At 41.7% G+C, this 27,315-nt stretch overlaps 1 protein-coding gene across 4 annotated transcripts in view; it reads right to left on the reverse strand.

The window, feature by feature from the left end:
* Positions 1 to 26,585, reverse strand: part of ADGRD1 (adhesion G protein-coupled receptor D1) — a 332,179-nt gene extending 305,594 nt beyond the window's left edge. Inside the window, exons 1-5 of one of the 4 annotated variants that reach the window (XM_006120531.5) lie at positions 25,946 to 26,585; positions 25,821 to 25,857; positions 15,504 to 15,587; positions 12,860 to 12,955; positions 6,441 to 6,563 (exon numbers count right to left, since the gene is read on the reverse strand). In XM_006120531.5, the coding sequence (XP_006120593.3) occupies positions 6,441 to 6,563; positions 12,860 to 12,955; positions 15,504 to 15,587; positions 25,821 to 25,857; positions 25,946 to 26,032 (427 nt within the window). In that variant the 5' untranslated portion in view covers positions 26,033 to 26,585. Of the gene's footprint in view, positions 1 to 6,440; positions 6,564 to 12,859; positions 12,956 to 15,503; positions 15,588 to 19,026; positions 19,246 to 25,820; positions 25,858 to 25,945 lie in introns of those variants that run through there. The other 3 variants (XM_075898421.2, XM_006120532.5, XM_075898422.2) reach the window with 3 other exon arrangements.
* Positions 26,586 to 27,315: the final 730 nt, after the last annotated feature.

Raw genomic sequence — 27,315 nt, forward strand, 5'->3', positions numbered from 1 at the left:
ACACAGTGTGATGCCGCAGGACAGGCAGGCACCAACCAGCGTGCCTTAGTGGAGCTGATCAGGAGCAGCTCAGATAAGCTTGAGCCCCAAACCCATGACCCATCCTGAGCTTTCCCAACCAAAAGTCACCTCTTGCACTCCAAGACCACTCATCCCTGGTCCCACCCCAAATCCCACACATCCGATCCAGAGTCTTTACCCCGTTCTTCAACCCAATCTCCCAGCCCACTCTCCTGTACTCCAATTCCCAGGCCTGAGCCCCTCCCTAAACCTGGAACTCCCTCTCAAATCTCAAACCCCTCAAACCCAGGCTCACCCTAGCGCCTGCTCCTCCAGGAAGAGCCTTTACACCCCTGCACTCCAGACTTCTGATCCATTCCAGAGCCCCATAATCCTGGCCCCACCCTAAATCCTGCACCCTCAGCTACAGCCATTATATCTTCCATCCTAACTCCCAGGACTGAGCCTCCTTACACACTCAAAACCCCTTACCTCAACCCTGGCCTCAGGAATTGTGTTATGTGCACCAATATGAAGATGACGTGTCACACATCATCTCTGTGTTGCACATCACCTTCATATTGGTGCACATACCAAATTTTATTCCACATGGAGGTGGGAAAACTTAGAGGGAACACTGCCGATACTGCAAAATTCGTGGTAAAAAATCATGCAAGTTGGCAATACTGTAGGGCCCAAAACCTGCTAGATGCAAGACAGACCAATTAAAAAATCTTGTGACCTGAAGAGCTTTCAAACTAATACTAAAAGCCTTTAGTCTGCTCCCCAAAACAGTTACTACCAAAGTACTTTCATCAGATTAACAGACATATAGGACTGATTACAAGAAGAGAGAATTTGTAGGCTCTCTCACTGAGTATAGAAATAATGGGAGTGATTTTCAAGAGTGCTCACCACTGCTGTAACCCTGCTTTCAGGGCGTGTCCACACAACATTACTAATAAACAATAGAATTAGGAATAATAGAAAGGAGGGGCAAGGGTTGCCATCAAAGATCATGTGGTTTCTCTGGGTTAGTCAGGCACCATCCTAATGGTCATTTTTTTCTTCCTTGTATTTATAATTTGCAAGCTGGATCATACTCCCTAGACCACTGGCTAGCAATAAGCAGCCCATAGGTCAGATGCAATTCACCAGGAATAGCCCCTTATTGGCTGCAGGAGCTTTATTTACCTGAGGCTCCGCAGGTCCAAGTACATGAAGCTCCCATTCACCACAGATTACCATTCCCACCTAAGGGGAGTTGTGGGAAGCACCACAGACCGGGACACCACTTCCCACAGCTCCCATGAGCTAGGAAGGGTGATCCATGGCCAATGGGAGCTTCAAGCAGCTATACCCATGGAGGCAAAGGTAAATAAAGTGTTGGTTGCCTGCCAGGGACTAACCTTGCATGCCATGTCCAGCTTATTGCCCACCCCAGCCCTAAACCCATGCTTGGAGGAAGCCTACTGCATACAGATTTCCTCTTGCCATGTATGAGGAGAGCATCTGCACAGCCATAGTTGTCAGTTGTCATACAGAAGCATAGGAAACTTTGAGCAATGTCCCTAGCCTCATATTGATCTCCTGATGCTGGGAGATCCATGCAATGTGAGGGCAAGCCTGTAGCCTGTTTTGTGGGGAGCACTGAATCCCCTCTGCATCTGATGCAGATAAATATCAGTGGGGGAAAAAAGCTCATTGAGAAATCTTCCCCTTTAGCATGCTCCTGGGTTTTCCTAGTAGGGGTGATGAGAATTGCCAGTGATAGTATAGGGAGTGGGGAAGATAGGGGTAGAGCTACGATTAATGAAAAGGGGTTGGTGATATGGTGGGAGGAAAGGTAGAGATAGGATTCGGAGGAGAAAAACTGGTCAAAGGGAGGAGAGATGAGGAAAAGAATGGATAAAATAAGAAATAGCGAACAGGGCATGGTAAGCAGAGTATAGTAAGATAAGGCAGCAGAAAGGTCATTTTTTTAGCCTCCTGGATTAGGCCAACAATCTGTATAGCATTTATTTAAACCACACCCCACATAGTGTAACCAACCCCATAACTACATCTGGCAAATATTTTAGCAGTCCGTTGACAGTTTTTTGAATCCAATAACCAAATACAAAAGAAAACAAAATAATGTTATATCACATCAGTCAAAAAAAAAAAAGATTTTGAATGCTGATGACTTGCAGCTGCAGCAAACCCTCTCGGAGTCTCGCTAGTGCCTATGACCGTTAAACATTATCCATATATTTTAAAAAATCATTTGACTCCAAACCTAGGCTGCATGCTTTTAGGCCAAGATGCCTTGGGTTAATTCTTCCTCTGCAAACCTAAGAGGCATTTTTATTAGTTATTCTGGGGTGCAAATTAGCCCACATAAACTGGCACCAAGTTAAGGATGCCATGTGGAATTATGTTATCCATCTGTTTATCAAAGCTCAAGAGTTTTAAGGTGGGGTATTCACAGTATGTGATGGAGCATGGGGGAGGGGAGGTCAGAACTACTCTGCAATACAAAAGTAAGGGGCCTGTCAAACAAAACAGGCCCCAAATGTCAACCTGGCTTTGGTTTATTTTGCATCACTATCATTTGTTCATTTAATAAAGGGCCTCACGCAAATCTCAGATCACATTGTGAGACTACAAATAATGGACCAGCTTCTGCTCTCATTTACCCATATGGTTGACAGCTCTCCAACACCGACCTGGAATCTCTAGGAATTAAAGATAATTTTTAATTAAAGATTGTGCCATGTGATTAAATCTCCCTGAATGTGTCCAACCAAAATTGACAACCCTGTTTACCCAATGTTAAGCCAAAGTAGTGTCATAGACTTTGGTGGAATTACTCTGGATAATGAAGCTATTTATCCATGGGAAAAAATGCCAACATTTACAACAATAATAATTTACAACTCTTAATTCAGAGATTTACTGGTTTTAAGGCCAAAAGGAGACATTAATCATCTAGACTTGCCCGCCTAACAAGTTTTCCCAGTGCTGGGCAACTACTGCTCTGTAGTGCCCTGCTCAGCTCAGGAAGAGTACATCCATGTAACCAAATGCAGCACTGAGCCCTGAGTACATATGTATCTTCACTTCCCCTGCCAGCAAAATCCGAGCTTCAGAATGAGACGTAGAAGTCCAATTCTATACTCACAGAAAACAGTTAAAAGCTGCCATTGACTAATGGCACGCAATAAAGATAATTAAACATCTTGCTGATAGGTATAAGCTATCCTGCCTTTCACAACTATGTGTGCATCTACACTGCACCATAGCTCGAAATAAGCCACGCAATTTGAGTTCCTCATGAAATTAGATTTATAGGGATGTCAGAATAGCAATTCCGTTATATTTCAAAATAACAGGCTTGCTGTGAAGACATGGAATAGGTATTTTAGAATATTCTGATATTCTGAAATAGCATTGCAGTGTCAATGTAGCCTCTGAGTCCATGTTAACTGAAACCCTTATTCTCTTGAAAAGAGCTTTAGGATCATTCGTGAGTATGATTTTGTTGTTACATCTCATCATAAAGACATCATCTGCAGCCGGGCAATATAGATTACTGTGACCAACAAACGTTTTGGTTCACTGGCAATTGTAAAAAAAATAAATCAAGGGACAAAGTGAATTAATATTTTTTTAATTTCAGATGAACTTAGAATCAGAAAAATATGAAAGGTTGTATTTGATCTGAAATGTTTCAATAGAAAAAATTGAAGAAAAATTCAAAATAAAAATGTCATATTGTGGCACTTTGCCTTAAGGGAGGGAGGGACTCCCTCCCTTTTTCCACAAGCACTTTGGCAAAACCAACACAAATTCACAATAATTGCATTGCCAAATCTGCATTTTATTCTCCAAAAAAGATTTTGCCAAAAATTTCACCCAGCTCTCATACAATGTCCTCTTGGGATATTGATTTGACTCTCATTCACGGAGGAGAAAAGAATGCCACCTTTTTAATTGCCAGCACCGTTCTCTGCAGCATCTTGGAGATATTCCATCCAAGATGCTATTCCAGCTGGCCATATCCAGCGAATAACATATGAGGTCTAACCTAATCTTTATTGGATATGCCTCATCTGAAGAGTATTTAGGAGGATTCATAAAGAAGCTGTTAAAAACACACGTTAATTCTAATATATGGAGAGGCAAAATCCTTGTGTTCAGGTTGGGGTTTTTTTGTGGGGGAGAGGGTCTGGCAAAACAATAAAAGAGGGCGAGGAGGAAAAAGCCATATTTTCAGACTTATTTCAGAGACAGACCCTACCACTCCAAGAACATTTATCTGCCAATTTCTTGGCCTTTGCAACAAGACATAAATCAAGACACCCTATCCTCCAACTTGGCTTCTCCATCTGAACTAATTTCATGAAATACCATATGCTGCAGAACACTCTTGCACTTTCTGCACCTTATGCCATTCTTGTCCGTCAAGAGCACTATAGCTAAATCAGCAATGACCCACAGGTAGTCTGTTTAATCCTTTCGAATAAATAACTACTTTTTGAGCAACTGATGTAATCACTTTATAACTCAGTACTACAACTATAGCATCCAGTACTACATCCAGTGATGGTAAATATGAAATTCCTGTTCACTGTCATGACTACGGATATGTCTACACAGCAACATTATTTCAAAATAACTAGCATTATTTCAAAATAACTTTGTCCATGTGTACACAGCAGGCAGTTATTTTGAAATAATGTTGAAATGCTTGTCAAGTTGGAGGACTTCTTACTCTGACTCTTGTAACCCTCATTGTATGAGTAAGGAAAGTCGGAGGAAGAGTGCTCTATTTCAAAATAAGTGTGGGGTAGATGCCCCCAATTTTGAAATGAGCTATTTCAAAATAAGCTACACAATTGGCATAGCTCAATTTGAATAGATTATTTTAAGGTTACCCCTGCTGTGTAGACGCGCCTTATAAGACCAAGTTCTTAATCACAAGCATGCTGAAGAGCCACTGTCTATATGTGAAGACAACAAGTTGTCCTGTGGCACCTCAGAGACTAACAAAAAATATATATAATATCATGAGCTTTCATATACTTCCTCAGATGATTGGGTTTTACCCACAAAAGCTCACGAACCTTTTCATGGGTCTGACCTACCACCCTGGCGCCTCCAGGCAGCAGTCCCGGGAATTAGCTCGCCTGCCTCGCTGGGTGCCCCCCTCTAGGTAGTGTCTCCCTGTGTTCCTCCTGTCCACAGCATCCTCTTCAGGACACTGCCCTCCGACAGTGCCCACTCCAGTCTCTCTGTGTCCCCTTCCGGGGCGGAGTGTGTTGTTTCCTCCACATGTACTTCAGGGTCCTCCCTTTCCCCGGGCACCCTATTCTCCCCACAGGAAGCACCCAGTCTCCCTGTATCACCTTCGCTTCAGGGACCCACTGACAGTCTTCATCTAACCCCTGCAGGGGCAAACTGAAGTCTGTAATGGCCACTCATCACTGGCAAAGGGTGTGTGTGGACCTGCGCCCCTCCAGGAAACCTTCTGCTTCCCCAGCAGTCCCAGCTACTCTCTGTCCTGAACCACAGTCAGTTCTCCCACTCCCTCCAGGAGTCCTTCATTATCTAGCCCCCACCTGGGCCCTAATTAGTGAGACCTACCTCAGCTGGGCCTTTACTCTCAGCCCTTGGTCAGGGCTGGGGTTTGCCCTTAAAGGGCCAGTGCAGAGCAAGTGCCCTGTCACAAGCCTATATATATATATATATATATATTTGTTAGTCTCTATGGGTATGTCTAGATTGCATCCCTCTGTTGGCAGAGGGATGCAAATTAGGCAGGTTGACATTGCAAATGAGGCAGGGATTTAAATATCCCGCACCTAATTTGCATAAAAATGGCCACCACGTTTTGGTAAAAAGACTTCATCTACTAATCTCCTAAATTTGAAACCTACAAGACAACACCTCTGTTTGACATGCTGCAGTGCTTAAATAAGTATTTCTGTTCTTGTCATGTTAAGGAATATTGTTTTGGAACACAGGAAGACTGGTTCTGCTCTTACAATAACCAGCTAGATGCTGTCTAATCCCATTGATTTTAGTGGAATTACGCTTAATGTAAACTGGTATTCAAGAGAGAAAGTTTTTTCCTATGTAGTTGTAACTATTTTTTTTACTCAGTAATTGGCAGAGTCATAAATTAGAACTTTAGAAAGAAATTGTATTTGCAAAATAAAGACTTCGTGTTACACCTCAGATGTTTAAGTTCCCTGTGTAAAAATTTGAGCTGTTTTTTTAACTAATTTTTTCAGCCAAAAAAGGGGAGGGGATTTAAACACAGTTGCCACTGATATCTTGAGGCTACATGATCTGTCATCCAAGGAAAGATATGGCCTAACTCACCATGGTTACTGGAATTTTTATGATTACATTATAATAAAAATAAACAGTAATAATGATGGTATGGCACTCACCTTCAGGTCCACAAATGTCTGGATTATTAATGCAAGAATTTTGGTAGGTTCCAAAGAATAGAAAGGTAACTCCTTTTTCTCCAGTGTAGTAAATTCCTTTATTGACCATTCCTTCTACAATATCTAAGGAAAGAAAATTAAAATATAATCCTTTAACATTCTCATGTGCTGACAGTTTCTTGGGACATGACTCAAATGACTGAAGCATTTTTAATATGTTTATCTTTCTGTCTCCCCTTTTTAGAATAAAATAAATGAAAGACACATCATACAGTCTTACCATAAATTATAATCTATGGAAATTATATTTATCTATCCTTCCTAATCCCCTGTTCAAACAAATCATCTGTATAGCAGAACCAGCAGGGCCAGAAATTACTACCCAGAAATTACTTAACTGGGACATTGTGGTCCGGCAACATCTTTGATCCAGCAGGACCATGGATGTTCCTGGACCACCGAGCTCAGGTATAGAGAAGTTGGGCTGTGGGGCAGGAATGGCAGGGGAGGACGACGACTCAGCTGGGAGCCCCATGTTGTGGGGGAAAGCGGAGGAGCAGCAGAGTGTTCCAGCCCCTGAGGCTGGTCAGTAGCAAGAGGCCAGCAGCTGCAGCTGCAACACTGTCCCCAGACACAGAGCTTGTGGGCTGTCAGCAGCAGCCACAAAGCTCTGGCCCCAGCTGCAGAGCTCAGGGGCTAGCAGCAGCAGCTGCAGAACTCCAACTCCAGCCATGGAGACAGGGGGCAGCAGCGGTATCCACAGAGCTCCAGCCCTGGTGGCAGCCATGGAGCTTCAGCCTGGGGAGCCATAGACAGACAGAATAGGCTGGGCTGGTGCCATAGCCAGGGGCATCTGGGCAGCATAAGCCATGTTGGGAAGGACTTTCCCTGGTCTGCCAAATCCACTTGTTTGGGACTGGTAAGGTCTGAGGATGCCAGACAAAGGAGGTACAACCTGAACTTGAAAATAACCGGAGTGAAGTTTACATATTCTAGAGTTCTGATTACAGGTAGCACTTGATAGACATTTCCGGCTTATTGTTCAGATATAGAGTTAGTCAGGGAATTCGCCAAACCCCGGGAAATTTTTTGAGCCAAAAAAAATTTTTTTTTCTCTCAAACATTTCTATTTTAGAAAATGACTTTTTGATCATTTTTCATCAAAAAGAACATTTTAAAGAAAGATACTAGAAGTATTTTAGGCAGAAGGCAGAAATGCACATATGTTCCAGGGTGTTTCAAAAGAACATGACTGTTCTTATTTAACATGTGTAACTACTTGTGATTTTTAGGCCCTGTCTTCTTCATTGCTTAAAAAAAACCCTCACACCTGTGGGATTTTTATCTCAGATGGAATGAAGGTGAACTATCCAAAAGTACAACTCAGTAAAGACAAAGTGTTTTAGGTTTGCCATAAGGTAAGTTTGCTGCAGATGTTTCCAGGCCTAGATATTGGTGTGACAGGGTGGGCCTCAGCACCAAGAACACCACCTGCTGGTAGTTCAGGGAATTAGCCTTTTGTTGCTGGAGTGCCCTCTTCTGGCTGGTGTCTAACCCGCTGTTGCTGTTATTCTCCACTACTCTAGGTCACAGCCCACATCTCTCCCAGACAATGGCATACTACTACTTGGGTACTGCCCTACCGTATTGCCCTTATACTCTCAAATCCTCCCCCTCTGTGGGCCCTCAATCCCCCTATGCCCACCTTGCCTTAGTGACCCACTGCCAGTCTTCATCTAGTCACAGGGGCAAACTGCAGTCTGAAATGGCCACTTATCATTGGCAAAAGGGAATGGACCTGCTGCTTTTGCCTATCCTGCCTGCCTGCCCACAGCACTAGTACCCTGAGGATTTGATTCAGACCCTGCAGCTTGAGAGTTTTCTTGGCCAGAGCTTCCTCAGCCCTTACTGACTTTCCCCAGCCCTGCTCTAAATCAGGAAACTTCTCACTTCCATAGCAACTAGGTCCCCAGCCAGAGCAAACCTGTCTTTGCCTTCCTCCCTCCTGGAGCCCTTATTTATATAGCCTACAGCTGGTCCCTAATTGGCAGCTATCTACTGCAGCTGTTTGATCCCTGGCTCCAGCCCTCACCCAGGGCTGTGTTTTAATCTCTTAAAGGGCCAGTGCAGGGCAGACATGCTGTCGCAAATGGGCAGATCATGGAACTGAAGTGCTTTGTCTTCACTGTGTTTTTATCTCATGATACTCATGCATGTTAGTTACCCAGAGATAAAACAGTCAGGTTTTTTAACACTGAAGACAAGTTCCCAGTAACACTTCAATCTGCAGGACACAAACTACCACACAATTTTTCTTTAATTACAGGTTAGGCAGGTAGAATTCAAGTGCCTCATTTGGAATTTGTCCTGGGCATTACTGTTAAAAATACCATTTTTGCAAACTGTGCCATGGATTTCTAATGACAGTGAGAATTCAGAATTTTATGTCTTCTCAAAACACTGCCTTCTGTAAAAGGCACTTTCAAGATAAGAGTTGTCCATTGGACAGGCACTGGCAAGAATAATAGGGTCTTTTTCCTGCTGAAATACAGAAGTCTTATCCAGGACTATGGTTGGTATCTGCAATCACCTGGCTGTAATAACAGAGATAAGGTAAGATTGTATATGGTCCTAGCATAGATGCATGGTAATGGACCAGAGTACAAACAGAATTTTTTATATGTGTCCTCTGAGCTTGCATTCAATTCAGCAACACTCCATGGGCCAGGAGAATGCAGAGACTTGACCCTTTGGCATCCCTGAATCACCCCAAAAATGTAGAAGCAAAGCTATAGCCTCATTTACCTCTATACTTCTCCAGAGATGGCCAGTCATACTATAGGAAATTAGCTTTACACCCTATAGATGGTGCAACATACACATCACTCCCCGTTCCTCATATAGAATCATAGAATCATAGAATACTAGGACTGGAAGGGACCTCGAGAAGTCATCGAGTCCAGTCCCCTGCCCTCATGGCAGGACCAAATACTGGCTAGACCATCCCTGATAGACATTTATCTAACCTACTCTTAAATATCTCCAGAGATGAGGATTCCACAACCTCCCTGGGCAATTTATTCCAGTGTTTGACCACCCTGACAGTTAGGAACTTTTCCCTAATGTCCAACCTAAACCTCCCTTGCTGCAGTTTAAGCCCATTGCTTCTTGTTCTGTCCCCAGAGGCCAAGATGAACAAGTTTTCTCCCTTCTCCATATGACACACTTTTAGATACCTGAAAACTGCTATCATGTCCCCCCTCAATCTTCTCTTTTCTAAACTAAACAAACCCAGTTCCTTCAGCCTTCCCTCATAGGTCATGTTCTCTAGACCTTTAATCATTCTCGTTGCTCTTCTCTGGACCCTCTCCAATTTCTCCACATCTTTCTTGAAATGCGGTGCCCAGAACTGGACACAATACTCCAATTGAGGCCTAACCAGCACAGAGTAGAGTGGAAGAATGACTTCTTGTGTCTTGCTCACAACACACCTGTTAATTCATCCCAGAATCATGTTTGCTTTCTTTGCAACAGCATCACACTGCTGACTCATATTCAACTTATTGTCCACTATAACCCCTAGATCCCTTTCTGTCATTCTCCTTCTCAGACAGTCGCTTCCCATTCTGTATGTGTGAAACTGATTGTTCCTTCCTAAGTGGAGCACTTTGCATTTGTCTTTATTAAACTTCATCCTATTTACCTCAGATCATTTCCCCAATTTGTCCAGGTCATTTTGAATTATGACCCTATCCTCCAGATTAGTCACAACCCCTCCCAGCTTGGTATCATCTGCAAACTTGGTATTATCTGCAAGCGTACTTTCTATACCAATATCTAAATTGTTGATGAAGTTTTTGAACAGAGTCGGTCCCATAAATATTATTGTGTCTCTTAATAAAGGTCCAAAACTCAAGTCACAGTGGGGGACATCTAAGTTGGATATTAGGAAAAACTATTTCACTAGGGTGGAGAAGCACTGGAATGGGTTACTTAGGGAGGAGAAGGACTCTCCATCCCTAGAGGTTTTTAAGTCTCACCTTGACAAAGCCCTGGCTGGGATGATTTAGTTTGGGTTCATCCTGCTTTGGACAGGGGGCTAGACTCAATGACCTTCTGAGGTCTCTTCCAGCTCTAGGATTCTATGATTCTATGATTTATATTCAGCTGAGACCACAGGGAGGGGAGGAACAGCCAGCAGCCAAGTAGCATTTCCCCCTCTCGGGTAACCCTACTCTGGGGCTATGTCTATAGTACAGGGTTTTTGCGTAAAAACAGCCATTTTTGCACAAAGACCCATGGAGCATCCACATCTCAAGCGTGTTTTTGCGCAAGAAAATCTACAGTCAATTGACAGATCAGAGGGTTTTTTGCGGTGTAGGTATACTTCCTTCTATAAGACATAACTCCTTTTTGCGCAAGAGTTCTTGCACAAAAAGGTGTGTCTGGACACTTAACGGGATTCTTGCACAAACAGAGCCTATCACAAAAAGCACAGGTGCTCAGAACTTTCCCGCGCAAGAATGTACATGCAGTGTGGACGCTCTCTTGCACAAAAGCACATCACTTTTGTGATATGCTTTTGAGGTGTGAAAGATCTCTTCTGCAAAAAGCTTCTTGTGCAAAAACCCTGCAGTGTAGACAAAGGCTGGGGAAAAGAGGACAGGTAGGGAGGCATAAAAGACACCTTCAGTGAAGCTGGTCTAAAATATTTCTTGATAAATCCCCAGTTTGCTGTCCATAAAACATACAGTCTCCAGGTATTTGTTCTTCATTAGGGACAAAAAAATCTCTAAACTCTAGTCAGCATTTGACTCCTTTAAATTCTTCTAAGGCATTAGCATTACGAAATTAGGCAAACTTTTCTGTATTCCCAGTGAGCAGCACAACCTCTGAATCTATCTCGCCAGGATAAATCTCAAAGAGGTACACATTCCAGTTTTCATAGTATTTCCTTTGGCATCAGTGTCATCCTCTTTAATGTTCACATAAAATGTATCGTATTTTGTGAAAACTATAAAGGAGATAAGAGAAGACTGAAAGAATCAGAGTCATCTGAAGTTCATTATTTTATAGAGTTCAGAGTTGACCGCCCACTCCTGCTGTTAGAGAGTAAAAAATACGGTACAGGAGTCCTTTTGCTTTCAGTGTTAACTCTCTTAGGGTGTGTCTAGACTACATGGCTCCATCGATGGAGGCATGTAGATTAGACAGATCGGCAGAGGGAAATGAAGCTGCAATTTAAATAATCGCGGCTTCATTTAAATTTAAATGGCTGCCCCGTTCTGCCGATCAGCTGTTTGTCGGCAGATCGGGGCAGTCTGGACGCACCGTGGTCGACAAAGAAGCCTTTGTTGATCGGCGCAGGTAAACCTAGTTTCACGAGGCATACCTGCGCCGATAGACAAAGGCTTCTTTGTCGACCGCAGCACATCCAGACTGCCCCGATCTGCTGACAAACAGCTGATCGGCAGAGCGGGGCAGCCATTTAAATTTAAATGAAGCCGCGATTATTTAAATTGTGGCTTCATTTCCCTCTCCCTATCTGTCTAATGTACATGCCTCCGTTGACGGAGGCATGTAGTCTAGACACACCCTTACATTGAAGCTGCCCAACTACTTAAACCATTGCTGCCTTCATCATCTCATTGGTCACTTACATTTTTCTAACAACCAGCTTTAAATTGATACTTAATTATGAGGAAGGTAGCTGGTCAGATTCCAACTGCAGTTGCATTTGCACAAATTTAGAGCAACCATACTGAATTCAGTGAAGTGACTCTTATGCTAGTGCAAGTGAAAATTCCGACCCAATACATTTTTATTGAAAATGCCTGCCTGGGTAGTCATCATTTTCCACTTTGCTTACTCCCCTTCTGATCTACTGACTGGCATAGATATAGGAAAGTTTTCATTAAACACACAATGTACCTGCTTTTTCTGCTATTTTAATCAGACATGTCATGATGGGTAGCTCCCATTTTCCCTTGTATCCTGCAGAATTGTTTCAGGGTTCTCTTTTTTAACATGTTACTTTAATGGTCACAAATTGAAAAACAACAACTCTATTTTTCTTTTAATTTTATAAATCAGTTCTTATAAACAAATCATTCAAATTATATTGAAATGTCATCCAAATTGATTTTTCAGTGCCTATTTACAGCTCATCTCAAATGGTTAGAGGTTTCTTAGGCATGAGGACAAACCTTGCTCTACTTGCTTACACCAGTGTTATTCCAGAGTTACTAAATAATATCACAGCAGCTTTTTTCCCAATTTATGTAAGAGTAACTGAGAACAGAATATGACCCATAAAGTTCAGAGGATCATTAAGAATGAACCAAACAGTGTTAACTTCAAATCCAACATTAGACCAATCCAGTTTGACAAATGCAGAACAAAAATACTTGAATCCTCACCTACGGTTGCAGAGAAGTTAGAGTAGGCAGAGTCATTGGTATATACAAAGGTAGAATTATGGGAAGGAAGCACAGTGAAGTTGTGGATTCTTAGAGCTGGGTGAAATAACAAAAGAAAATAAGCAAAACAATGAATAAACACAAAATCAATATGAATTGTCCAGTCTATATCTCTCAACACAGCACTGATCAAATGTTATTCAGTGTCCCTGTAAATTATACTTTTTTAACCTCTTGGGCATCTTTTTTTTCCCTTAAGGGCTTATATACACATAGAAGTACTACTTTAATGACAGTATAGTTAAAGTAGCACAACTACACACAATGGCTGTGTCTAGACTGCATCCCTTTTCCATAAAAGGGATGCAAATTAGACACATCGCAATTGCAAATGAAGCGGGGATTTAAATCCCCCCCGCTTCATTTCCATAAACATGGCTGCCGCTTTTTTCCGGCTCAGAGCTTTGCCGGAAAAAAACGCCAGTCTAGACGCAGATCTTTCGGAAAATAAAGCCTTTTCCGAAAGATCCCTTATTCCTTATTTTAAGAGGAATAAAGGATCTTTCGGAAAAGGCTTTATTTTTTGAAAGATCCGCGTCTAGACTGGAGTTTTTTTCCGGCAAAGATCCAAGCTGGAAAAAAGCGGCAGCCATTTTTATGCAAATGAAGCGGGGGGGATTTAAATCCCCGCTTCATTTGCAATTGCGATGTGTCTAATTTGCATCCCTTTTATGGAAAAGGGATGCAGTCTAGACACAGCTAGTGTGGACACAATTGTATGTTTTAGTTATTCCTTTATGGGAAGGGAAATAAGTTATAATTATATACACACTAAGGAATGTATTGGCATAAATATATCCATGTAAAAACAATCATCCCCTGAAACTAGCATAGTTATTCTGGTACAAAATCTGTGTGTACACCAGGCCTTAGAGAAACCGACATGAAGAAAGCATTGCTTCAAGCAACAGCATCAGCTTACAAAAAAAATATATATTTTGGTCTCCAGATATTTTTCCTATATCATTTCAAGAGCCATAAATAGTGAGTTATTAGAGAAAAATATGTTACTGTTGTTTTGATTTGCTTATTTTGTACATTTAACAGTATTTTGTATGCATTCATTTTCATTGTTCGTCCTAAGGCCCAAAAATCAATGAAGTATTTCCTATAACAAAAGAGGAAAAAATGTATCTTAAAACAAAAAAAAAATGATGTAAAACTGCAAGAAAAAATTAACAAAGGGACAAAGGTATTGAAGCAGCAGCTGAAAATACCTTTAAACTCTTTAATTTTTTTTAATTTACTAGATTCCATGTCAATGATGTCCCTTTAATTTACAGTCATTTCTGCCATTAGGGTGTTACCGCTATAAACCATGATAACAACCAGTTAATATTTAAAGTGCTCAAAAAGAACCTAATTTGGTGATACTGACTTTCAGAAGAGTGAACTGTTGAGAGGTATGAAACTGGATCACAGCCACACAATGACATCAACAAATAAAATGGATTAACATGAAGGACAAGATTTTATAAGAAGAAACATGGAATGAAAACAATTGCATGATATTACAAGTGGAAAAAATAATGTGAGGGACTCCAGCAATGAATTAAAGAGTTATGTAATCAGAAAGTGGTATCAAAAAGCAGGAAAATGGTCACCTGCAGGAGAACACAGCAATAAAGAAAACCTTTCCTTTATCTCAGAGTCAGCCTTCAGATGCAGGCGTGCAACTCCCACTGAAGCCAATGGGAATTAGATGCATGCATTGGAGGATAAAATATAAATAGCCGCAAACTAAGAAAATGGATTATCTCCTATAACATTAATAATAACTTTCAACATGAACAAAAAAAATCACACAGAAAGAACAAACATTTTTCAGATGTTTTTGTCATCCTTCCAGAAAACCTCCTGCAATCGAATCCTAGAAACTTTCATTCCTATGTGTAATCCTTATTCATCTATGTTAAACCATAGATTGCAACAGAGGTGCTCACATGAGCAAGTAAACTTCTAGGATAACGCCCTATATATTAAACTATTTGAATATATTCTTGAAATGGCTTCTGAATTTCCACAGTTATTGTTCCTTTTGAAAAAGAGCCCTTACTATCCTTAATTGTGTATTTCTTGCTCCTATTAATTGTGATGATGATGATGATTTAAGAGATGCATTTCAGGTTAGTTTTTAAAAACCAAAGTCCCTTTCTGAATCTAATCCAGGGCCTACAGGAATTAGGCATTCAACTCCCACTGTAAATCAATGAGAGAGATACCTAACTCCTTAGGGTCTAGTGAAAATCCCACCCACTGTGTGTATTTTTGCATAGGTAAATATATACCAAACAAATGACAATAATATGAACTTAATGACACTCTGGAATACAAAATAATTTCTCTTCCATAATCCTAACAATGTGCAGACTTTTCATAAAATGTTTGAGAATACTTTGAAAAAACCCCACAGTTTTGAAATGCAAAATCATCTGGACTGTCAAAATATTTCACAAATAAGTAGCTCTCAACTACCATGGCTTTAGCTCTAACCCATTTAGCTTTGATATCTCTAGCTTTCTTGCTACATACTGACTTTCACAAATACTTATGTTACTATCATTGTCATGAGTCCTGCTTCTACCTCCATTTGTATCCCGAAATTCATGGATTCCATCCATATCTTCCAGGGGCCAGTAGTGGGATGCTGTCTGTAAAACTTCAAACCCTTGCAAGGAAAAACAAATTGTAAAAGGTCATAATACATCTCCACAGATGCTTCATTGTAGAAACCAGAAAAAGAGGGGGATCAAAAGGTTAGGCAAAATAAAACATTTTATGTAAACTAAACACTGCACACCAGGAGTGAGCCATTGAAATAAAGAGAAATAAACACCAATGGGGATTAAAGCCATATGTTATGCAACAGAGGACAGTTTTAAAAAGGTATCTACTTATTCTACCCACACTGCATTAGAAACAGCTATGGGCTAGTGCAGGGGTTCACAATAATTTTGGGGGGAGGCACTCCATTGGAAAATGGCCAAGGGCTGCACTTTTTTGTGCATGGGGTGCAGGTTCTAGGATGAAGGCTGGGTGCAGAAGAATGCTCAGGGAAAGGGACTGGGGTGCAGGAGATGGTGTGAGGTCTGAGAGGGAGTTTGGGTTAAGGAGGGGATTGTGACCAGGGTCAGGGGATTTTGGTGTTGGGTCAGGAAGGAAGTGGGGGTGCAGAAGAGGAGAGGGTGGGAGGGAGTTGTGACCTGGGGCAGGGGGTGCAAAGGGTGTGGAAGGTGACTTGGGGAAGGGAACTGGAGTGCAAGAGGGGCAGTGGTGCCAGAGGCAGACTTTGGCTGGGACGGGCTAACCTAAGCATCTCCTGGCTATAACATCCCCAAGGCAGGCTGGGTTCCATCCACGTGGCTATCAACTGGAAGAAGGGAGAGGCTTGCTCTCCACTCCTCCTCCCCCCACCAGGCCAGTCTCTCATATCATATTGACTGGCTGTTTCTGGACAACAGCACATGAGATATTGGCTGGGGTCAGTTCTGATTGGTTGGTGGTTTTCAACCAATAGGAGCTGAGGATTGGGCTGGGGGTGGGAGATCACCCAGAGCTTCCTCCTCCTTCCAAAGTAGAGAATCACAGGGATCAGTCCAGCATTTAAAACAGTGGCTGCTGCATACCTGAGAGTCCTGGGAGGGGCCTAGTCCTGGGCTAGTGAGAAACCTGTAGACATTGTATACCTTGATTTTAGTAAGGTTTTTGACACAGTCTAGCATGACATTCTCATAAGGAGACCAGGGAGCAATGCTCTAAATGAAATTACTGTAAGGGGGATACAAACTGGTTGAAAGGCCATATTGATAGTTCAAATTGGGGGGATATATCTACTGCAATGGTTCTCAAACTTTTTCTCCTGTGGCCCACCCAGCTCAATGCAGACCTTCCTGCAGACCACCTACCAACCACCCTTGATAACAAAATGGATGCAGGATGAGGTGGGAACCTGAAGTCTGGGAGAGAGGTGAGTTGCAAGAGCATGGTAGGAGTGCAGGGTCTCAGCAGGAGGGGGTACATGAAAGTGATGGAGGTGTGGGGTCTGGGCACGAAGGATGGTGAGGGTGCTTATTTGGTTCATGCTTCCAGGCTCCCATTGGCTGTGATTCTGGCCAATGGGAGCAGTAGGCAAAGACTTCATGCAAGTGGTTTCCTACGCTGATGTTCCCCCTGCTAGGGAGAATGGGAGTGGCAGTGTTCAGCTCTGCTTACTTCTCCCACAAGTCTGATACATCCCCCCACAAATGTGGAACGGACGATCCAAGGGGGACCATGGGGCTGGAGCACTAGTGCAGGCTCCCTGCTGTGGGGGGAGCTCCAAGCCCATGGTCCACCTGCAAGATGGTGACTTTAAGAGCCACTGATCTAGTGGGCTTCCATAGAGCTCTGTGCTGGATCCAGTACCAAATACTGGATCCAGTACCATTAAATACTTTCATTAATTTTTCAGATAATGGAGTAGAGAATATATAAAATAGGCGGATGACACCAAGCTGGGAGGATCCGATAGCATTTGCAGGATAGGATTAGAATTTAGAACAACCTTGACAAATTGGAGGATTGGAAGATTGAGCTGAAATCAAAAAGATGAAATTCAATAAAGACAAGTGTAAATTACTACACCTAGGATGTGTCTAGACCAGTGGTTCCCAACCATTTGAGGTTGCCGGGCACCAGGGGGCGTGGCCGTTCGCCTGCCGGGCGCCAGGGGGCAGGGACACTTGCGCGCCCGGGGGCGGCCCGCCCCATAGCCGCATGCCGGGGCCCCCTCCAAAGGCCGTGTGCCCGGGACCAGGGCCCCCTCCAAGCACCGCACGCCCAGGGCCGGCGCCCCCCTCAAGCGCCGTGAACCCAGGGCCGGTGCCCCCCCGCAAGCGCCGCACGCCTGGGGACAGCACCCCCTCCAAGCGCCGCATGCCCGGGGTCGGCGCTCCCCCCCAAGTGCCACGCGCCCGGGGCTGGAGCTTCCCCCGCCAAGCGCTGCGCGCCCGGCGCTCCCCCCGCCAAGCACTGCGCACCCATGCATGCACCACATGCCCGGGGCCAGGCCAAACCCGAGCACTTGGCGGGTGCACACAAATGCCCCCATGGGTGCCATGGCGCCCGCGGGCACTGTGTTGGGGACCACGGGACTACACTACAGGGTTTTTTCGAAAAAAGTGGCCTTTTTTTTGAAAAAAATTCCACTGCATCTAGACTGCTGCTGCGTTATTTCAAAAATAAATTGAAAGAACACAGAAGTTTTTTCAACCACGAAAAACCTCGTTTTACAAGGAATAATGCCTTTTTTCGAAAGTACTCTTTCAAAAAAAAGGCACTATGTAATGCAAACTGTGCTTTTTCAAAAGAGAGCATCCAGGCTGCCTGGGGGCTCTCTTTCGAAAAAGCGGTTTGCTTTTTCAAAAGAGGCTTTTTCAAAAGTATCTTTCGAAAAAGTTTCTTTCAAAAGAGGCTTGCAATCTAGACATAGCCCTAGGGAGGGAGAATCAGATGCCCATCCACAAAAATGGGGAATAACTGACTAAGCAGTAACCAGTTACTGAAAAGGACCTGGTTACTGAATCACAAATTGAACGCGAGCCAGCAATATGATGCAGTTGCAAAAAAGGCTAAAATCATCTGGGTTGTATTAAAAGGCTATTATACCTCAGACAAAAGATGATCCATACCAGTGAGGTCTCAGCTGGAATACAAGTATTATCTTCAGTGCGGGGCACCCCATTTTAGGAAAAAATTGTGAACAAATAGAGAGAATCCAGAGGAGAGCAACAAAAATAACACATTTAGAAAACCTGACCTGATAAGAAAAAGAAGACTCCACACAGAAACTGACTGTTTACTCTTGACAACAAAACTGATGGGGACCTAATAAGGCTTCAAATACATTAAGGACTGTTAGAAACAGGACAGTGATCAATTATTCTCTATGTCCACTGATGGTAGGATGCAAAGTAATGGGCTAAATCAGCAGTAAGGGAGATTTAGGTTAGCTATTAGGGAGAAACTTTCTAAATATAATTATAGTTAAGTTCCTGATTTGGCTTTTAAGGGAAGTGATGGACACCCCATCATTGGAAGTTTTAAGAACAGATTAGATAGACACCTACCTGGCAGGGTCTAGCTTGAGGAAGTCAGCAGGACTGTCTGTACTGAAGTTACATTCTGACTCATACCAATTGGACAAACTGGTCCTAATATTTTAATGCAGTGTTTCTCAAACTGTGCTCTGCGGCACCCCAGGCTCTGCGATACATCTCCAGGGGCTCTGCGAGGTTGACAAACTGGAAAGCCTTTAAAAGTACAATTGAGAATCGCCTCGAACTGATGCAATTAACATACACCACTGGGGCTCCACATAAATTTTTACTCATGTAAAGGGCTCCAGATCCCAAAAAGTTTGAGAACCACTGTTTTCATATAACAAATACATTTCTATATTTCATGCATCCTCCACACATTACTCTAAAGCTTAAGTCACAGTGTTTACATAATTTTAATGACAATATTCAGAGATTATCCAAATGCCAGATATGTGCATAATGGCAGTTTCCTTTTTACAACATCTTTCCTCCTTCCCTTATATCTGTAAGGACCTATTTATATGTGTTTCAGCTCTGCAGAATTCAAGAGATAGGTAGAAGAGGTAAGTTGAGTGCCTTAAGACTCTTCCTCTTTCCCCAAAGAAAGCAGCATAAATTAACATGCCTTTACGCTATACTGAACGGTTCTGTTTTCCTCTCTTTCCAATGAGAGACTTTGTCTACTGATGGGTATTGAGCAACCATAAACTGAATCGTGGATTCTCATGAGGCCATACTGTCAAGTTTTTGGAGCAAGCCATGGAATTGAGAAACACAGATAAGGGTAATGTTAGGGGAAATTTGGGAGGGTGCACAGGTTAAAGAGTACAAACCACACTCTTCACAGGAAGGAGTTTTCTGAACTGGATTCCAAAATATTTAGTGGCATTGGAAAAGAGATAACTGCTCAGTATGCAGCAGCTGCTATTTCTTCAGAACCTCCTTTTCCCCACAAAAAGTGAAAAAATAAATCTTATGGCTAATAGGAACATTTTGTTCCCTAAACATCTTCTTCAGTTGCAGATGGTTACACTGCGCTCCAGGTGAACAAGTTGACAAAAGCAGATCATCTGATGGTTCCCATTTCCCAATGGCAGATTTATCTCAAGAATCTAATTGATGTCAACTAGAGAATGCTTTAAGGAGATGTGAATTCTCAAGCTGGAGCAGAAGCAGACTGCCCAAAACAATTAAATGGTGTGTTAAGGTAATGCTCTATATCAAGGGTCTAGGATTAATAAAAAGGCAAATACATAACATTTTTATGTTATCTTATTACTTGTAAGAAACTTTTTTATTCCTAGAATAAAGCAAGCTGTGCTGGAAAAGAATGTGTAATCAGCCAGAGCCAGACTCTTGAAAATGAGCATGGGTTTTTTTGCTCGTCATGATGACAAATCATTCTAATGGCATAAATAAATCTGTTTACTCTTTTTTGTGAGGTGGGGGAAGGTATCTACAAATCCAGCATTTACAGAGGTTAAATTTTTTTTACTGTTTTTTCAGTTGTTTTTAATTGAATTTGGTGCTAGTTAGGAAATACCCAAGATTCATATCTTCTATTAAACCCCAAAACAGATACACTAGGGCTAGTAGAGCTGATTGAAACATTCTTGCCAACATGAAATCTAAGCCACATATGACCTTTCATTGAAGCTAAAACATTTTTCAGAGACTTATCCGTTTCCAATAAACTGGATGTTAGGAAGATTTGAGGAAGGGAAAGAAAGACTATTACTGGCTAGTTAGCTGGGGCACAGACGATCAAGGTTTGAATCCTACTCTGCTGGGTGATCTGGGTTGAAAAACTCTACTTTGAATCAGTCAAGGCAGGATTTGAACATAGGAGCCTAACTTCCTAAGACAGGGCTGTAACCTCCAAATACATAGGTCTACACTAGACCAGATAGGTCAGCTTACCTTAAGCTGAGCCACTGCAACATCTACACTGCAGGAGGCCAATGGGAGCACACCCTTCCATTTGCTTCCCTTACTCCTCACAGAATGAGGAATACAGGATGCCTTCAGGGGCTGCCCTCAGCATTCAATATGAGGTTCTACATTAGTCCCACTAAATCAAACTCTAGAAGATCGGCCTCCAGAGGGTCAATCTTCTCCAGTGTAGACTTGCCCACACAGTCTTGTCCTTCCAATGCAGAACAAAAATAAATTTCAAAACCAATCATAAGACAAAATATTATGTCTTCCAGTCACCTTCAATGGCTAGATACCTAGAATCCAAAGTCCCTGCCCAATTGTTCTTTGTCTCAGGCAAGTATTTGCCTTCCATTCATCCTTCCATGCTTAGAAACTATTTACTAGTCTTGCTTTCCAAATGACCTCCCTATCATTTTTCAGCTACCTGCACAAAACTCATGTTATCCTTTCCCCATGCATTCCCCCCAAAAAGCAGTGGAATGGAGTAATAGAGAGGAAAAGCAAAATAAAAACAACCCAACTACAAGTCCATCTCCCTACCTTTCGTAGGTGTGTGTATACAAACATGCCTATACATACACACAAACAAAATTATTTAACATATATATATACATATGTACACAGACACACATATTTATATATAAATTATAGTGTATATTTACTATGATGTTTGGATTGCAGTTAGGAAGCCTAATCAAAGACTTGGTCCTGTCATCTCTTATTAACATGAGTAATCCTTTATCTTTCTGTAACTCGGAGAGATAAGGAGTGGCTTGACTAGGGTTAACTCATGTAGCAAGAAATTACTACTGACTCCAGATAAAGGTATCAGAATGATTTAGTATGACCCTGTCATATAATTCCATGGAGTTAATAATTCTCCTAGAACTTGTTTGGACTCCCTGGCAACATCCCAGGAACCTAGGGAAAGACAGGGGGCAGGGAAGGCAAGTTGAAAACAGTGAGAAAAGTAACATGCTGCCGAACTAGCTCAAATTAACATTTAGCCCATTCGCTAGCCAAACATTCCAAGGGTCTTATAAAACGTGGATATGTAAGTTAACACCAACTACAAGCAGATTTTCCCTGGCACTTAAGCCACTTAATGCCCATTCTCAATGTTGCATTCACTTTAACAGTGTTACAGGAGTTCTGTCACATAGAGACACTGGTTTTGAACACAAATAAGTTTATTTTTCATTGTAGACTTGAAGGGATTTGGCCACACCTTTAGTGAAACTGTAGCCAGCACAATCAATATTTTACTTTAGATGTTGCTCTCCTCTTTGCCCCCCTGCCACAATTTCAGGATTTCAATGCTTGAAGACTGAAGGGATTTGGGGATTAGGGAATGTTGCTGATGTAATTGCTAAATACCACAGTAGTGTAGGGGAAGGGTTGTATAATATGGAGAATTGGTAAGTGTAGGTCTGTGGAACTAAAGCAGCTGGATTTGCTTCAGCCCTGCTTCACACCTAACCTACCAGCCCTAGTGATGCCCTATTTAGCCATCTATAGTATTGTCTAACACTATTGATCTATATAAGAGACTGGAGTCCCTAGTTGCCCTCCCTGCCCAAAAATATTTTCAATAAGGTCACCAGGTATCTGGTTTTGGACCAGAACCCCCAGTTAAAAAGGAAGCCTGGAGGATCCAGTTGGCACTGCTAACCAGGCCATTGAATGTCCAGTTTGCAGCTGCAGTGGGGCTGGTTAGTTTATTTGCAGCATGTGATGCATGCATGGATGAGGTGAAATGATACCACATATGTTACTTTGCACATTTGCAAAACTTGTGGTCAGACCTAACTGGAAGAAAGACAGAAAGTGTTTAAACAGAAAGGCAAATCACAAGAGATGCTTGTAATCTGATATAATTTCCTGAACATCCCAACCCAAGCCCTGCTCCTCCTGGGATTTCTGGTGTGAAAAGAAAGCAGAGGGAATAAGGCATGTATAGGATTAGGAGGAAGTGTATTTTCCTGTGAGTCCCTAAAGCTTTGGTATGGGCTCTCGCTCTGTGTTCCCAGAACATATACTGACATCCTCTAGAGTAAATGAAGGCAGCAGCTTTCCAGGGTATCAGAAGAATTTACATGGGCAGATGATGCTGATCCAATTTTTCTATGAAGTCTAACTACTCCCCCTCTTTGAGACAACAGATCAGGCAACCCATAGAGCCGTGGTCACCAACCAGTAGATCGCGAGCTACCAGTAGATCTGAGGGGCTCTAGGAGTAGCTCTTGAGCCCTCTCTGAACTGCATGCCTGTGCAGTACATTTACATTAGATTTCCTCATTTGAGGAGCAGCTACTCACCGAGCAACAGCACAGGTGAGTAGCTGCGAGGAATGGTGGAATTTTTTTTTTAAAGTAGCAGTATAAGGGTTGGGGATAGCAGATGATGGAGAGGAGGAGAATAGAGAGGGCAGGGCTTCAAGGAAGGGGAGGGGCGGTAAATCTTGGCTTGGTCTGTCATTTAAAATGTGATCTTGGGTGTAAAAAGGTTGGAGACCACTGCCATAGAGCATGCACACTGGTTTATGAGGCTGCTTTGTGCAGATGTCTGCCACATCCAGTACCATCTAATTTTTGAATGAGTAAAGGGAATCAGAGATACCAATGAGAAGTCAGAGAAAAACTAAAAGGCCATGCAGAAAATGAACAGACAGCAATAACTAACTATGTCAGAGAACAACACTTCATTATTATTAGTTATATTACACTAGCTCCTAAAAGCCCCAACTGAGATCTGAATTCCATTATGCAAGATATTGTACAAAGACAGAGGCTATGTCTACACTACCAGGTTATTTCGAAATAAATAATTTCAAAATAATAACTCCCAGAATAACTATTTCAAAATAAGCTTAGTCCTCTTCACCAGCAGGAATTATTATTTTGAAATAACAAGCCCCTTATTTCGAAATAACAGGCTTGATAGTGTGGAGGTTCGTCTTGTTATTTTGAAATAAGGGGAATTATTTCAAAATAACTCCCCAGTGTAGACATGCCCATAGGGAGAGTCTCTACCCAAAATGCCTACTGTCTCCACAGACAGGTAAGGAGTGGAAATAAACACAGAGAGGGGAACTTACCCTACCTAACATCAGACAATAGACTAGTGGCAGAGCCAGGACTAGAATGCAGCTCTTTCTGATTCCCAGTCCAGCATCTGATGCATTAAATCATGCTGCCTCCATTTGATAGCCACTTCATCTTGAGGAGGCTCTAACAACAAGGCTACGTCTACACTGGCATCCCTTCCGGAAAAGGGATGCTAATGTAGACTTTGGAATAGGCAAATCCGCGGGGGATTTAAATATCCCCCGCAGCATTTGCATTAACATGGCTGCCGCTTTTTTCCGGCTTGGGGAAAAGCCGGAGAAAAGCGCAAGTCTAGACGTTATTCTCCGGAAAATAAAGCCTTTTCCGGAGGATTTCTTATTCCTACTTGAATAGGGGGAGTAGTTAGACTTCATTGAAAGTAGGAATAAGAAATCCTCCGGAAAAGGCTTTATTTTCCGGAGAATAATGTCTAGACTGGCGCTTTTCTCCGGCTTTTCCCCAAGCCGGAAAAAAGCGACAGCCATGTTAATGCAAATGCTGCGGGGGATATTTAAATCCCCCGTGGATTTGCCTATTCCAAAGTCTACATTAGCATCCCTTTTCCGGAAAGGGGTGCCAATGTAGACACAGCCCAACAGGTTGAAAACCATTACTACTTTTTCCCTTGATTTTGTTTTGTAAAAAACATTAAGCATCTATGTTATACATAGGACCAAGCTAAACAACCAAATTACAATACAGTTCAAATGGGTAGCATGATTTAGGAATGAGGGCGGTACTTGGTCCTTATACTAAAGTTCCATACTATAAATTGTAACTATTCTGTAATTGGGTTGCCCAATATATTAAGTGTGCTACTATGTTTCTTACATTGCTTTCCTAGCTAAGGATTAAGCAGCCTTATTGAATTGAGACAATACATTAACATTACCAGATGAAGCTGAAACAAAAGAAACTCACATGAACAAGCAAACTGTGTTAGGCATACTCTATTAGCACTGAGATAACAAGGTAGGGATGGGAAAGCCATATCACAATAGCACCATGGAGCTTTTCCTGCTACAAGCAATATTTTATTTTGAAAGTAAGTACATGTGAGTAGGAATTAAAAGCTCCAGGCAATGTGTGGCTTGATTAAAGAGTAAAATTGTACTTGCACACCACCATGAGGTTAAACTATTTTGTGTGAATGGAAGATCTTTCCTGTTACAAACACACAAAATAAACCAGAGTGATTTTTGCATTGAAAACAGATGACTGGAGCTCAGAAGAAAAACATGCTGATGTTCAGTTCCGAGCAAATTACACTTAATCATAAATGGCTTGAGAGAGTGAAGCTATGTAAATGCACCATAAAGTTTACAAACTGGCTTCTCTAGCTGTAAGTCAGTGAATTTGAAGTGCTGAGTGCTAATGTGGCATTCTGAAAGGAAAAGTAAACTGTGCAAGTCCGATTCAAAGAACTACTCAAAGAAAAAAGAAGAATTGTAAACAGATTCTCAAAACACAAAGGTGTGTAAACTATTGTGTGTAAATGCAAGCAGCATTTCCTTTGAACTAGTTTATGCAGAATGTCAGTTGTACTGAGAACTGCAATTGTAAATTATTGAGATTGTCTAGTATTCTGAACTGATTGCCCTATATTATATTTTTAGTGTGGTACTTATATATACATATATGATGGCTGTATCACAAAAAAAATGAAATGTGCGTATCAGAAAGCAAAAGTTTTAGTAACGTACTGTAACAATTAAACACAAGATGGAAGTAATAAACAACAAACAAAAAAAGTGGTAAAACAAAATAATTCCTCACCTGGATGTTTGGATAGCCTTGAATTGTTTCCATATACCTGAACATAAAACAAACATTGACAAGTAAGCATGTCGATAAAAAGAAATCCAAATAAATTTTAATATTAATCATGTTGAGAATATTACCTGATATTTAGAATGAAATAGAATCAGCAAGAAACAATAAGAGAACAGAGATAACAAATTGTTCATGGTCATTTTGAGGTTAAACATGCAACTGAGATCAAACTCCTGGGAGATTTCAGTTACAAACACCAATTCTCCTTTACCACTTTTTCTTTTAAAAGGGGCTTTTTCCACACTGGTTCAAGATGTCCATTCCTTCAGTGACAACAAAATTTGCTTCCATATCCTTCAGGAATATTTTCCTCCTTCACACTTAAATCCCTTTCGTTTTTCATAGATATATTACTGTGACGGCAGAAAAATTATAAGATGAAATCTATTAGTCCCAAAAACATACAGTTCCACAGAAAAGCGTATAATTCTGCTGCAAGTTATGCCAAAAAAGAGAGAGATCTTATTTTTCAACTTCTGCTTTCTATAGTTGTCTTTTACATTCAACTGTTTTCAGTTTGTCAAAGATCCAAACTCAGTTTTGTTACTTCCGTTTGAAAAATACCTCTTTACTTTATGTGGGGCAAACTCCCACTATTTCCTTAGGAATTGGATTGAAATAAGTTGCTAACCTCTTGCTTGCATGACTCAAGTTTGCACCTTCATCCAAGATCTCTTTGGGTGGAGAGAAAGCCTGAGTGACGTCATGCTTTCTTCTCAAACTTTGTCCCATTCTGGTACTCTATTTATAATCATGTTGCTGCTGTCTCCTTTCTGGGTCCTAACACCAGCCACTAGGAATATGTGGAAATAAGTCCATGTAGCTCAGAAAACAGAACAAAAAAAATCTGTTAAAATTATTTCTTGAAGGTTTGCACACTGAAAGAGGGAACAAAGCCAGTATAAATATTAATATTTCAAATTCTTAAAAACCATAAAATAGGTTTGGGGCACAAGTTTTATGAGACAATCAACAAACCATTTATTATATTACTTAGTATTCATCCAGGGCTTTTGTCTCTGAGGATCTATAGTAATTAATATATGCAAGGTAGTTAAGTCTCACAGCACTCCTGAGAGGTTGGGGGAGTTTTATTATTCCTTTGTATAAATAGGGAAATTAAAGCACTGATAGTTTAACTGGTTTGCTCAAGTTCACACAGGAAGTCTATGAAAGATGTGGAAATGGAACCCAGCTCTTCTAATGTCAAGTTGTATATATTACCCAGACACTTTTCACCCTCAGTGTTGAAGTAATAAATACAGGTAGTCCCCGGGTTACGTGCAAGATAGGGACTGTAGGTTTGTTCTTAAGTTGAATTTGTATGTAAGTCGGAACTGGTACATATTGTAGGGGAAACTCTAGCCAAACATTTCTCCAGAGCTCAGTTTTATTCTCCCACACCTCACTTCCCTCAGTCCTTTATTCTCAAGCTGAG

The sequence above is a fragment of the Pelodiscus sinensis genome, chromosome Z (genome assembly GCF_052426305.1).
Source record: "Pelodiscus sinensis isolate ZL-2025 chromosome Z, ASM5242630v1, whole genome shotgun sequence".
NCBI classification, from domain to species: domain Eukaryota; kingdom Metazoa; phylum Chordata; order Testudines; family Trionychidae; genus Pelodiscus; species Pelodiscus sinensis.